Below are 13,955 nucleotides of genomic sequence, written 5' to 3' on the forward strand. Positions count from 1 at the left end.
TATCTACACTAAAATATTCACACTGGTTAATTGGTTGACAGTTACCTCATGCAACAGCCCACTTAACGTTTGTCCCGGACTGAGCCCAAAGGCATCTGCAGGGTCCAGATTAGCACATGTAAGCATATTAGCTTAGTTACTTGATAATCAGTAAACCTGAGTTTTAAAAACTCTGATTTTAAATCCAGCATCAGGATAAAACATAGCACCCTACCTATGCCCCTTGTACAGTTACTTGTACCTGTGTGAAGTGGGCACAAAATGCATCTCAGATCAAAATGGGTGCATCTGACAACCATTCAGGTAGCACAGAGATGGATGGTTGCACAAAATACAGGGCAGAAATAGAGGGTCAGGGAATTAGGTGGGAACAAACCTGCATGGTGAAATTTTCAGGACAGAAAATGAGATGAGAAGTCAAGATCATGTATGCTGTGGTCCAAAAATAATGGATTCTTTAGGCAGCAGTTTCAGCAGGAGGCCCTGGTTCAGTTCATTGGTTTCTTCCATCAGACTGAATCAGAAGTTAAGCTCCTTCCTCATAGTTGTGAAAAGACCCACATCTCTTGAGAGTGATCTTTACAGAATTTATATTAGCTGCCCTTATAAATTATGTGGGTTACAAAAGGCCTGCTTATCAATTTTTCACCTTAAGTTGTCTCTGTGTCTTCTCCTCAGAGTTGGAATAGGAAAGATCTGTCTGATAGGGCTATGCAAACTTTGGGTGCTGATTTTAGTCGGTGGAGATTTGGCCCGATTCGGTGGCCAAATCTCCAAATCCAAATTGAATCAGGAGACTAATTAAAAGATCCAAATTGATTTGAAGTTCTCTGAATCAATTCGGAAAAGATTCTGAGACCTTTGGCGATTCAGGCAGTCCCCGCTCGCTGCATCAGGGAGCTGCTCCGTGCTGGGAAGTAGGAGGTGGGGAGGGAGAGCTGGAGGAGGGGGGAGGGGACTATAGGGGGACCCCTGCCAGGCCCCATCCCCTGCCTGCTCCCTGAGCACCCCCTGACCCCTGCCCACTCTCCCAGCCCCCCAACCCTCCTGGCTGCCCTGCCTGCCCGAGCTCCCAGCCCTTTAAAAATTTTTAAAAACCCCTACACTCACCAGCTGCTGCATTGGCCTCGGGGCTTCTGGGGGCTCATGATAGAGCCCCCCCCATGCAGTGGGGGGCAGCGGGGATCATCCCCGCCTGGCAGCAGCCAGTGAATGTGGGTTTTTTTTGTTTGTTTGGTTGTTTTTTTAAGAGCCGGGAGCTGGAAGAGTTGGGCAGGGAAGCCACTTTGAGAGGGCTGGGGATGGGGCCAATTCAGAGATTCGGACGATTCAGCTGCGGCCAGATCTCTAAATCAGATTCGGCCAAAGTGATTCGGGACAGTGATTCGAATCACCAAATTGAATTGCTGTCCCCTGAGTCAGCCTAATCCATATCTGAAGCGAATAGTAGCCACTTCGCACAGGCCTACTGTCTGGTATTCATCTGATTCCTTTCTGCTCCTGTGGAATTTGATTTGAAGCCTTTCATTTTGCTTGTGTTTGGTCTTAGGGCAAGCTACTATCGCAAAGGCGGGAGAGCCATGCTGCCTGTCAAGTGGATGCCACCAGAGGCTTTCCTAGAGGGGATCTTCACCTCCAAGACTGATACATGGTGACAGTTATCTTTCAGTTGCTTCTTTTGGGGCAGTGGTAGGGAATGCAGTGCTCATGGTGAGCTGTCCAGTGGTTAGGAACTGGGGCCTTATTGAAGGTTAAAGGTTAAAGCTTTAACATGCAAAAGGGTATATCTGTAACTGTGCATGTATGCTGGCTCTGAAACGAGAAGCTCAGAGGGTGGCTCTGGAAGCAGGCTAAGTAGTTCTGCTGAGAAACAGGATAGAGGAGCCTAACTGGAATGCTTCTTGAACTTGGCCATACTTTCAATGTTTCTGGAGCTAGCATGTGCAGCACTAACACAGAGGATCCCTGTGTGGCACCACCTTATGCTATGTAGAGATAAGCACATGTTCCCAAAGCCATAAGAACAGCACATTAAGAAATCTTCACCTTGACTTCAGTTAAAGTCTTGAGTGGGAATTGAAGAGTCTGGGCCTTTGAAACAAAATACCTAGAACTACACAGGCATCAACATAAAGAACCCTATGGAAATAGGCATGCAGAGCCACAGTGCGGCAGAGTTGGCTGTGATTTACAGTGCTGGGGACAGCTGCAGGAGGGGGAAGATCTCTTGGGGGAAAGCAGACATTCCTGCAGCTCTTCAGCAGGCAGGGACACCATGAGATCCCAAATTAACACAGGCTATGTGGAATATATGCTCAGTCAACAAATGTGCTGACCTGTTCTCATCTCTGTCCAGCTCAGCCTACTTTATGGGTTACTCCATCAGTCTCTGGCTATACAAACCCTGAAGGAACTTGGCACTACTGCACTCTGTTGGCATTGGATTTATGACCCAGATACCTTGTTCTGGGCAGACTCAAACCCTCAGACTGATCACGACTTCTCCATTTGATAATAGGTTAATTTTACTGATACACAGTGATAGCAGATAAGAATAATACAGTCAAGGCAAACAAAATAACATCCACAATTCTATATCTACCTGTCCTAAGGCTGTCACAGAGGGAAGGTACATCTGGCCAATACAGGAGCTTCACCCTGTGGTTCCTTCTTGAATGTCATCTGTCAGCAGCCTGGAGGTCAAGGGCCAAACCCCACCTTCCTTTAGTGGGGTGGGTGAGACAGGCTGGTGGTGTGCCCTCTGTCCATGGTGGCTTCAGGTTCCCCCATCAGGGACCCTTTTCTACTCTGCAAATCTCTCCTTTTGTATTCTTTTTCTCCTCTGATGATTCTTCGTTCCCAGGCATCACTGACTGGTTCCCCTGTGGTCATTATACTATCCATGTTCTATCCTGTCAGCATATTCCTTTGTTCCAACAAAACCATCACATGCACACATATCTTAATTTGGCCATTTACTGGTCTCCTAATTTGGTCTGTCCACCAAAACCAGAAATCCCAAGGGCTCTGCAGTGACCTGGCACCTGGTACACTGTTTTGTTATGGAACAGTGCAGTACGTATCTTCAGTTTCCCCATCTCTGTATCTGCTGGCTTCAGACTCAGTGGGCCTTGAAAGAAACTTTGTCACAAACAGGCTTTTTGAAACCAATTAACTCTTGCCATTCAACCTAGACCATTATTCTAATGCATATCAAATTTACCTACTAGCCAGTTCCCAATGCAAACCTCTAAATATCATTTTCTAGACATTGCATTCCTGGTCTGATAGGAATTTCCATCACTAAAGCCTGCAGAAAGAAGCAAGTGAACCCAATGTTTCTCTTGGCCTTACAATGCTCTCACACTATGCTAACATACCAATAAGGATATGGGTCCAGTTTATAAACACCAGCAGCAAAGCTGCACAGCTCCAGTATAGGGCAGCAAAGTGTGGTAAGGGAAGGCTATTTAAATGCCTCCTATCAAATCCTATTTAAAAAATCCAGATAAGTAAGGTCCAGTCATATGCTTTTAGCTCCTCACCCCCAATATCTGCCACTCAGCTTCCATTGCTGACAAAACTGCCTAGCTGCTTCTATCTCCCTAGCCAGATAGGATTATGCCTTTGTGTGATTTTACTTCTGAGACACTGAAATCTAAATTGACACTGGACTTCAACAGAAGCTCTAGGTAGTTGCTGAGGAAACGGTATTTATATAGCTGCCTTAAATAAGCACCTCCAGCAGTACAGCATTTCTGAAAATGTGCTGGCTAATGGAAGGTTTCCCGTCTATCCAGAACTGCATCTCCATCAGCATGGTATTTTCTTAAGCTGTGGCACTGCAGTGTCCTCAGTGCCACACTGATCTGGTTCCCTGAGGGCTGTATTTGTATAGTGGCACCTGGGTTTCCAAAAGGTTAGGAATAGCCTTTCTGTCTTGTTAGTGCTCAGTACCAGAACCTTCAAAGGAAGATGTCATAAATCACATAGTTTGCAACTATAGTTAACCTGTGTACTGGATATTTCTTCTAGCCTTCCATCAAACAGTGGTTGGTGAAATTCTGCCCCATTGAAGTCAGTGACAATGAACACTCCATTCAGTTCCGGAGGTCAGAATGTCACCCCTTGTTTTAATGATCCTCTGTGGCAGCAGTGTACCTAGATTAACTGTGTTACGTTAAAAAAAACCTCTCTATTTTCAATTTTGAATTCATTACCTTTCTGTTTCATTGGATGTCTCCTTGTTCTTTAATCATGAGCACTCACCTACCTGACTATTTACAGAAAAGTATCAAGTCTGCAGAAGTAAGCAGGAAATATATTGAGATTATTTTTATACTTTGTGCTGCCAGTCAAGTGAGAAATACCAGAGCAACAACTTCCAGGTCCACATCCAGGTCCTACCACACCCAACAAATGGAGATGCAATAATTAAAATTGTTATCCAGGCATTTTGGAATCTCCACAAAATTGGGTTTGAAGTTTGATTCTTATTCATACTGACCATCCATCCCCACAGCTGATGGGGAGTTGTGGGAGGCTGCAGCTTTAATAATAACCTGAAGTTCTAAAAACAGCCAAGTACAAACCAAGCCTATCAGTCACTGTTGTTTGATTTCCATGGCAGGTCTTTTGGTGTGCTGCTGTGGGAGATCTTTTCATTGGGCTATATGCCATACCCTTGCAAAACCAACCAAGAAGTGCTGGAATTTGTTACTAGTGGAGGAAGAATGGATCCACCAAAAAACTGCCCAGGACCAGTGTGAGTATCTCCTCACTCTTGAACTTGACCCAAAAGGTAATAAATATACAAAGTAGCCAGACACAGATGACTTGTCCTTCCTCCCGGGCATGAAATACTTCACTCACCCTGATGTTTCCTTAAAGGTGAACATAGTTTTAAGATGAGAATACCATCTGCTGGTACCCATTTTGGCAATCTCAGCAGAGGCACAGGGTTTGGTGAGAATAGGAGATGTAGCTACAGTACATATTGCCTCAGAGGGTATAAAACAGGATCTGGCAAAGAGTACAGTTACTTATATTGCTAATTTGATGATGTGCTTTGATCTATGGATAAAATGATGATGTCAGTCTTTAGGGCTAGTAACCTGGTAGCTTTCATCACCAACAAATTGACCTAAAATTCTACATACAGGACCCAGCTCTGAGATCATCTTTGTGCTGTCCACCCACAGAGGTTTTCCTCAGTGTAGGGAGTTCCCAGCTGGCTGCAGAGCCTTTACTTACTCTGCCAGCCGAGAGAGCACCTGAAGACTGGCTGAGGAAAGCAAGCACAGTTCAGTTGCTGAAGCACTCAAACAGGTCCTCAGCTATCAAAACATCTCTTAGGAACTATTGACAGCTGGGCACAAAGTGGAGCAGGACTAAGGTTACTCCAAATAATTACTCATATGAAAATGACATGCTGCCAACCTCCCCCTCCCCCTTAAGTCCTACATAGAATGCAGCTCATCTGGACCCAATATCTTGTCCTATAGACAAGTGAACTCCTGTTGCTTTGTGTTCTAATTGATTTGTATGTTTTCTTTTTACTTTATTGACAAACCAATTGCATCTTTCCTTTTCAAGCTATCGGATCATGACACAGTGTTGGCAGCACAGCCCAGAGTACCGGCCCAACTTCTCCACTATTCTGGAAAGAATCAAGTACTGCACACAGGTATTGTACTGTTTTTCAAGATTCCAGTTGTTACTGGCTGACAGAATCTAGACCAGCCTGTGAAATGGTCATTACTGCCTCAAACAACAGGACATATGATAAATTATCTACTTATTTTCCCCCAAAATCCACCCAAGTCTTTTTTTCATTCTTGTTTCCAGGGAGCTATCTTGGCTTACCCACCTGACCCGTCCAGGGTGCATGCTTCCCCATGGATTAGACTGCCCTTTCCATATAAAATGCCCGCTTCCACCACTCAACTTATCCTCGATTTTATTACAGGAGAGTGAGTCTTCAGAGCCCATCACACTTTCCAAGATCCATATTTCACCCTTCACTACTTATTCGCAGTCCTCCTGGAAAGCAACAACTGAATTGATATGGAGATGGGGGAGGGGATTACAACTGCTAGAATTTCACTGCTGGACTCTTGGGCCGCATCTGGTTTCAAGACAGACAAGGAAATGATTATAACTTGGTGTGACCTCAGTCTAATCCAGTGATTTTTCAACCAGGGTACCATGAAATCTTTTCAAGGGTGTTACAGGGTGCCATGCAATATTAGCCCTATTAGGCGCACAAATACGTACACATAGATTCATAGATGTTAGGGTCGGAAGGGACCTCAATAGATCATCGAGTCCAACCCCCTGCATAGGCAGGAAAGAGTGCTGGGTCTAGATGACCCCAGCTAGATGCCTATCTAACCTCCTCTTGAAGACCCCCAGGGTAGGGGAGAGCACCACCTCCCTTGGGAGCCCATTCCAGATTTTGGCCACTCTAACTGTGAAGAAGTTCTTCCTAATGTCCAGTCTAAATCTGCTCTCTGCTAGCTTATGGCCATTATTTCTTGTAACCCCCCAGGGGCGCCTTGGTGAGTAAAGCCTCACCAATTCCCTTCTGTGCCCCCATGATGAACTTATAGGCAGCCACAAGGTTGCCTCTCAACCTTCTCTTGCGGAAGGTGATTCACATGATTCACAAAATAAACCCAGGCATTTCAGATAGGAATCCATAGTACCAAAACCATTCTGACCTGTTGTAGTCTTTCTGAGTTCTTTGCAAGAGAAGAATTGCTCTATTATTTTTCCATTTTCAATTAAATTTAAGAGCTGGCATTTTCTGAGAGGTGCCTTGATTCTAAGAAGTTTGAGAACCAGTGGTCTAGTCTCTGACATTGATAAGATACCACAGAATGAGCAGCCTATGCTCAAAAGCCCTAAAGTGAAATGCGTGTATTGCAAATTGTAATGACTAGCACTGTCCAAATAATGCGTGGCAGCATGTGCAATGTGTGGCAGTATTATATAAACCTTGTGTTTGTCACTGTTGACAGGCTTTCATTTTCCAAATGCTTTTCTGAAAATGTGCATGGGAAAAGTCACAGCTGGACACACTCAGGGTGCTCACAGAATCCTTTCCGTTTCAGGATCCTGACGTAATCAATACTGAGTTGCCCATTGAATGTGGGCCAGCTCCAGAAGATGAGGGAAGCACAGTGATACGCCCAAACGCTTCCAGTGGGACGGTTCCCTTGATGGTGAGCCCTTCCCTGACCCCTCAAATGGCTCCCAGAATGTTAGAAGCCCATCAGGCAGGGCATAAACTTGGACAGTGTCCACAGGAACTGATGGTAGAGAATTTGGGCAACTGGACTGTCAGAGGACCCAGCCTGCCATGTCTCTCTGATTCCAATAGCAGTGGGTCCTGGTTCCAACAGACTTCAAATCACAGACTGAAGAACAAAACGAAAAACCTTTGGAACCCAACATACGGTTCCTGGATGTTGGAGCATATCTGCCATTCCAGCCCTAACTCCAAGCTCAAAGTGGCCACAGAACGAGAAGACTCGGGCTTTGATGGGAATTGCAGCTCTTCCCCTAGTTCTCGGGAATCTCCAGCATCTCCAAGCCGGAGACATGCTCCTCACGTGGATGTCGGTGGGATCGAATTGGTGAAGCTACAGACTTTCCCATGTGGTAATGTGAATTATGCATATGATGACCTCTGCTACAACACTGACCAGGCTTCCTCTTTGGCAACAGACAGGGCACCAGTACTGAGACGCACCAGTCTGCGAAGGGATGAGAAGCCTTTTTTTAAGCCAGAGAAAACATCACGAGAGAGGGACTCTGGCCTCTCCTTATCAGATGACCTGAGCGTTACACCTGTATAACAGGAGATGCTTTTCCAAAGATCAGGGAGGGAGTTTACTATGTCTGCAAAGGCAAAGTTGAAATTCCACTCTGTTTGCCTGTTTCCTCCATTCAAGTTCTTGCAGAGGTGATCTTTTAACCACACTAGTATCCCACTTCCTGCTCCTCCTGGCTGGTTCCTAATTCACTGAAGACAATTGCTTTCCTATCTTTATTTCTATCTCTGTCCATCAAATGTGTTCCCTCTTCCTGAACCAGTACCACTGTTTGACTGTAAATAGAGGTGGCATTTCCTGCACTGATTCAGAATCCAGTGGTTCATGAAAAGAGGCACTCTCAATCTGCTCAGGTGAAAAAAAATGGAGCTACCATCCAGTTGTTAGTCAGCCGGAAATGGTAAACAACATAGCCACTCTTCTGATCTAATGTACCAAAAAAAATCCCATGCTGTGGGGTAGCATCAGTTGCCTTGCAAAGGCTGCCATATTCCCGAGAGTTTTGCACATTTCTGCTGACTCACCAATGAGGCGGGTGCGCTGACAGAGAAGTAAACAAAAAGTAGCCACATTTGGACCCATTTTCTTGGCAGGGACATCGGAAAAACAGTAAAATAAAACCAGTGTTTGCACAGATCAAAACAAAAGCAGGAGGGAGGGTCAGTTATTATGGCTGACTCCTCTGAGAAGGTGTTTTTTAAAAAAAAAAAGCAAACAAGGAAGGAGAAAACCAATTACGTACTTTAAAACATAGTTACTGGTGTTGATGGCATCCCTTTGATGACTGAAGAAAATTTGCTTCTTACCTCAGGGTGTAGCCCACCTCACAGTTTCTGACCCTGGAGATTTGGGAAGACTTCTGATCAAGGTCCAGCTGTGCTGCATGCTGAAAACTGGACTTTCCCTTTCTTTTAACAGACTCCACTTGGGATGAACTTTATTAAAAAAATTACTCTAGCATTCAGCAGTATATTTACCTACACTGCAATGGTAAACTTTAAGATGAAGATTGAGGATTATTACTGTAGAATGCCAAGTTCTGGGTCATGTTGCTGTTGTTTTTTAATATATAATATGGAAAAATCCTCTGAAGCAGACGTACCTGAGGCAAGTTATGCATCTTGATTGGAAGCCAGCAAGAAGTATTTTATTTTAACTTAATTCTCAAAATGCCCTTATAATAATGAGCTTGATTAACTCAGCCGTCTGGGATGTCCAAGCCATGGAGGCACTTGTTTTTCTTTTTATGGGGAGTGCTTAGAAGACTCTTGTTTCTTCTTGATCTCTTATTTGTACTGTCTTGGAAATTCAGGAGCTGGATTGTTATTCTGGAAGAATTGTTATTTACAAAGTTTCCTACTGTAGTTTGCTGATTAAGCTGCTATTTACTGGTTAAAGCCTGCCAAACAAAGATTGAAATGGTAAAGACAGAATGGGGTTTTAAGCCTACACTGTACCAGAAAAGCGTCTTGGTTCTATTTCTGAATGCCGCACTGCCAGTAGATGGGTAACAAATGGGATATTAACAGTGTGGAGGGAGGGAAAACCTTATTAGCCTGTGGAACCTGGTGGAAATGCAGCTCCTTAAATGTGGAAGTAGGGACTCAAGGGTACATGGCTGGTTCAGAGTATCGACTCCCTATGCACAGATAACCAAAATGTGAATACCCTGCAATTTTTGCATTTGACTTCACCTTTGTTTCCTCACTGACTCAAGAAGGGCTGTTACAGTTTCATTCATTGTATCAAGGGTCACCTCATGCATCATATATACACGTGTATACACACTTCAGCATGACTGGCAATCTCCTCTCAGAAGATGGTTAACTTTAAGCACAGACTCCATTGCCTCTGCATCAGTTAGAGATGGTCACTATAGATCTGTGGCACAGAGAAGCACAGCACTGAAAAGAAAGATTGAATACCATCTCCCAGTAGCACTGTATGTCCCCAGATCAGGATGAAGGCCTGGCTGTAGCTAGTCTTAGCTTCCTCTATTTGGGGGATTTTTGGCTACAGAAGAAAGTGTCATTGCAAATGCCATCGGTACTACATCCCAGTGCTGGTGCTGGATCTATTCCCACAATGACTTTGTGCTGAGAAAAACCACATCCGCATCATGAAATGTACTATTTGTGGGCATTCATCTACACCATACATTATGACCCTTTATGTGCCTAAAGGCATATAAGGACACAGGGCCTTCCCCAGGTGTGTAGGATTGTCCTAAGAGAGACTGGGGAATGCAGGTGGGTAATTGAAATCTAATAACCACTCTTTGTTCAACAGGGACCTTGTTTCTGTCCATGACCTTCCCACTCTCTTCCTATTTGAGGTCTGTAGGCCTGATTATTTACTTATTTTAGTCTTCCAGCTTTGATGGGTGCATCATGGCCAGGCACAGGGCAATCTCACTTCCCTTAGATCTTGTCAGTGCAAGTCTTTACTTGATCAGCTGGGTCACCTTCTCCCAAAGGATAAGCATAGTGTTTTGCCACCGTGCTTCTAGCATTACATGGCCAGCTCTATCATATGCCAGCGAGAAAAAAAACTACCGCTCAGTCATAACCAACTTGAACCTGTATATTTTGGGCTCCTGTACACATGCAGGGCAATTATTTTGGGTGGAGGGCTGCTTACTGAGTTTTGGCAAGCCATCAAGGGCTGCATGACAGGTAGCCAGGGGCAGATAAATATTCATTTTCTAAATTTTGGGGAGGCCCCATGGACTGGATAGAATGGCCTGCCAGGCTGCATTTTGCCCACCCCTGCTCTAGCATCACTTGCATCAGCGTCCCTGTGCTGAAAAGGGGCAATGGGTTGCTTTAAACTAAAGCTCATTTGATGAGCCTTAGTTCAATGCACCCCACTGCCATTTTTCAGCACAGAGATGCTGATACATGTGACACTCCAGGTGCTTTTAATTAGCGTGGCTCTCAGAGCTGTGCTAATTAAAGTGCACCCCCTCCACTGCCCCAGCACATCTCTAAGTGCCCTTTGATTTCACCTTTCCCTACCCCCCCCCCCAACCTCAGGGCCAGGAGATGAAATGTCTCTGTACTTCCTTCAGCTGTTTTTATAGTTCAGGAGACCTTGTTTCCCCAGAGATAAATTATCAAAAAATCTCTTAATCTACCACCATTAACAGTAGTGACCTGGCCCTTTCTTCTTCTGTAGCCTCTTCACTGCAGGGGTGAAGGTGCATCTAGCATTGTACAGTGTTTTACTTTAGGTGCAATTCAGCTGTTATGGAAACTACTCAAGATGGACAAGCTGTCCCACATTATTGTGGCTCTGATGCATTGTATAACTGACCTGCTGGTGTGCATCCATCTCCCTTTGTATGCCCTCCCCAATTAATTCATTTTAATCACTTACCTGGGAGGAAAGTACCTGGTAGAGCACCCTCCTTTATACTTGGATCAAGCCAGTTCCTGGTCCACTACACTCTTTCATGAGCCCCAGATTAACCCATACTTTTATAAATGGAACGAGTGATAAAAACAGATTAGAGGTTGGAATGTGAAGTGGGAATAAGCCCATTATGTGACAGTATCACAGTCAACATTTTTCAAGCACCCATCACCATAGATACTAGTATCCAAATGCAAAAACACCACTCACACCACTTCTTCTTGGGTAAAAACGGTCTTCATGTGCGTGGTGGATTCTGGAGGGTTACTGTCAGGAGCAAGCAGGACCTTAGATCTGCACATATTGAATATTTACTAACAACAAAATTTTCTGCTTAAGCACCACAAAGCCATTAAGTTTTTAATGGGACATATGCTCCTAAATCATTTAAATCAGTGGTCCCCAAACTTTGTAGACTAATGGACTATCGGCCCTTAACATTTCTTGCACGCCACCATGCATCCTTATCATCGAATATTTAATGGAAACGGTGGGGAGTGCAATCTCCAGACCTGGTGCAAGCTACTTTACCAGAGCCTCATAGCTAGACACCAGGGTTTGCTGACTACAGTTTGACAATGACTGACTTTTGAAAAATCCCACCCGTACGTATGAAGACAGAGAGGCATCTCTCTGAAGGATAGGCGGGTTAATAATGCCCCTATGATGATACTGAAGTTGTACATGTAGTCCAAAAGCTGGCCATACAGCTAATGAAACAATAACCATGCCATTAACTTACATCACACCCTTCGTTTCCCAACAGATTTATAGCTCTTGATTTACAAAGCTTTAATTTTAAGAGAGAACTCTGATCAGTAGTGACTGAACAAACCCATATTGTTTGCATTAGGTTAGATTTGCTTGGCAGTTTAAAGCCAAAACCAATTTGATTTTGTAGAGGAACGACACAGAGTCATGGGGGTTAGTTTAGACCCTTTTCCACAGTGCATTTTCCAACACCAACTGGCAACGGAGATTCAGCTGCTAATAGGAAGGATATAGTGGAGTGATTCTCAACCAGAGTGCCACGGCAACCCAGCATGCCTTGAGAGCCTTTCAAGGGTACCACAGGGTGCCACACAAAAGCAGCAGTTAGGTATGCAATTATGATTCACAAGCTAAAGCCAGAAATTTCAAATCCATAGTGTTAAAAACATTTTGACCTGCTGTGGTTTTTCTGTGCTCTTTGCAAAAGAAGAATTGCTCTATTTCTATAGTCAAAAACTGAGTGAAAACTAAGAGCTGAAATTTTCTGAGGTGTGCGTGGAGTCTAAAAAGTTCAAGAACCACTGCTATAGTGTGCTCTCCTAGATGGATTTCTAAATCTGTGTTCAGCTTTGACATTTAACACAGCTTAAGCCAGCAATTTATTTTGTAATAGATGTGTGTGTGTGGGTATGTGTATATAGAACTAATTTTCTCTGATAGAGTACCTACTTGCTCCCCATTGATTAATAATGTTGCTTTGTAGAGCCTTACAGTTACAAAGTCACCTCTGTAAAATGTAACACACAGAGACCAAAAAAAAGGTGGAGTGTAATTTGTCATCTGTTTGTAATTTTCTGCCTTTCTCTGCTTCCTTCTCTCACATTTCTTTATTCTCTTCCCTGCATCTATTTTTCCCTTCCTTTATTCTTTCCCATTTTTCTTCTCTCTGTATAGAACTTGGATCTTCAAGTCACACCTAATACAGATGCAGCTAAAATGCCTCTGATTTAAGACATGCTTCTCATTTCCACCATCAGATTTCTTTTCTGAGGTTGGTTTCTTTCTTGCTCTGGTCTCCCACCTTTCATCAGGTCTCTACCTGGAGTACTCAAATGGTAGTTATACTATAGTAGCATAGCACTTACAGTGCGTATGCACTTTCTACCAGCAAAATTTCCTTTTGGAAGTATAGTTTATCCCATCACCTCTACCATCACATCCTTCACTTCCCACAGCCTTAGCAAAATAAGCTGCACTGGTAAAAGTGTAGTTTTTTCAAATACAATTGCATCTATACAGATGTGTTGATCAGGGATCACACCACCTCACATCCAACTGGTCCAGCTGTGCCAGCAAAAGGTTCTCAAGTGAACCTGGTCTCCAAACTGCATTCCTCTTTCTGATATGTAGAAACACTAGACTCCACCCTCTTTACAGGTGACCCCACCATCATTATAGAGTCTCTTCACTTTGTATTTAACTGAATTGGTTTTTTGTTGTTACTTCTCAGAATGGCAACAAAGTTTGCCAACCTGCCCTTCAGGTCACTGTAAATAAGTAGATGATAACAAGCCTGCTTCTATGCAATTTCAAAATGGATAAATGTATACTTCTATATTTGCAACACAAATAAAGAGATGCTAATAGTGGCTGCTTGATTCTCTCTGCCAATCTAGATATAAAGGGAGAGAACCATGTCTTGTGAAATAGGGCCAGTCCAGGAGATGGCCAAAGGATTTCTAAGGATTTATTAGCTGCTCTGGGGATGAAGATTTTCTCTCAATTGCTGCTCATTGTTAGACTCGAAGATACTGAAGCAGATTTTCAGAGGCTAACACCTCAGTATCTCTTTCTGGAAGGTATCAGACTCTGTGGATGGAGTTCGGATGTCATTCTCTGATGTGTGCAGGTCACCAGGTCCAGCTGGCCCATTACTTCAAATAACTGAGTCAGTTTTTAAGAGATACTTAACAGAGAAATGTAACACACCTC

At 43.8% G+C, this 13,955-nt stretch overlaps 1 protein-coding gene across 1 annotated transcript in view; it reads left to right on the forward strand.

Annotated features, from left to right (window-relative positions):
* The window catches only part of LTK (leukocyte receptor tyrosine kinase), a 183,602-nt gene extending 169,990 nt beyond the window's left edge, over positions 1-13,612 (forward strand). The window contains exons 26-29 of the mRNA XM_019496461.2: positions 1,550-1,651; positions 4,631-4,765; positions 5,596-5,686; positions 7,116-13,612. Coding sequence (XP_019352006.1) covers positions 1,550-1,651; positions 4,631-4,765; positions 5,596-5,686; positions 7,116-7,862 — 1,075 coding nt within the window. The 3' untranslated portion in view covers positions 7,863-13,612. The remainder of the gene's footprint in view (positions 1-1,549; positions 1,652-4,630; positions 4,766-5,595; positions 5,687-7,115) is intronic.
* The last annotated feature ends 343 nt before the right edge of the window (positions 13,613-13,955 follow it).

Source organism: Alligator mississippiensis, chromosome 2 (genome assembly GCF_030867095.1).
Source record: "Alligator mississippiensis isolate rAllMis1 chromosome 2, rAllMis1, whole genome shotgun sequence".
NCBI classification, from domain to species: Eukaryota; Metazoa; Chordata; order Crocodylia; family Alligatoridae; genus Alligator; species Alligator mississippiensis.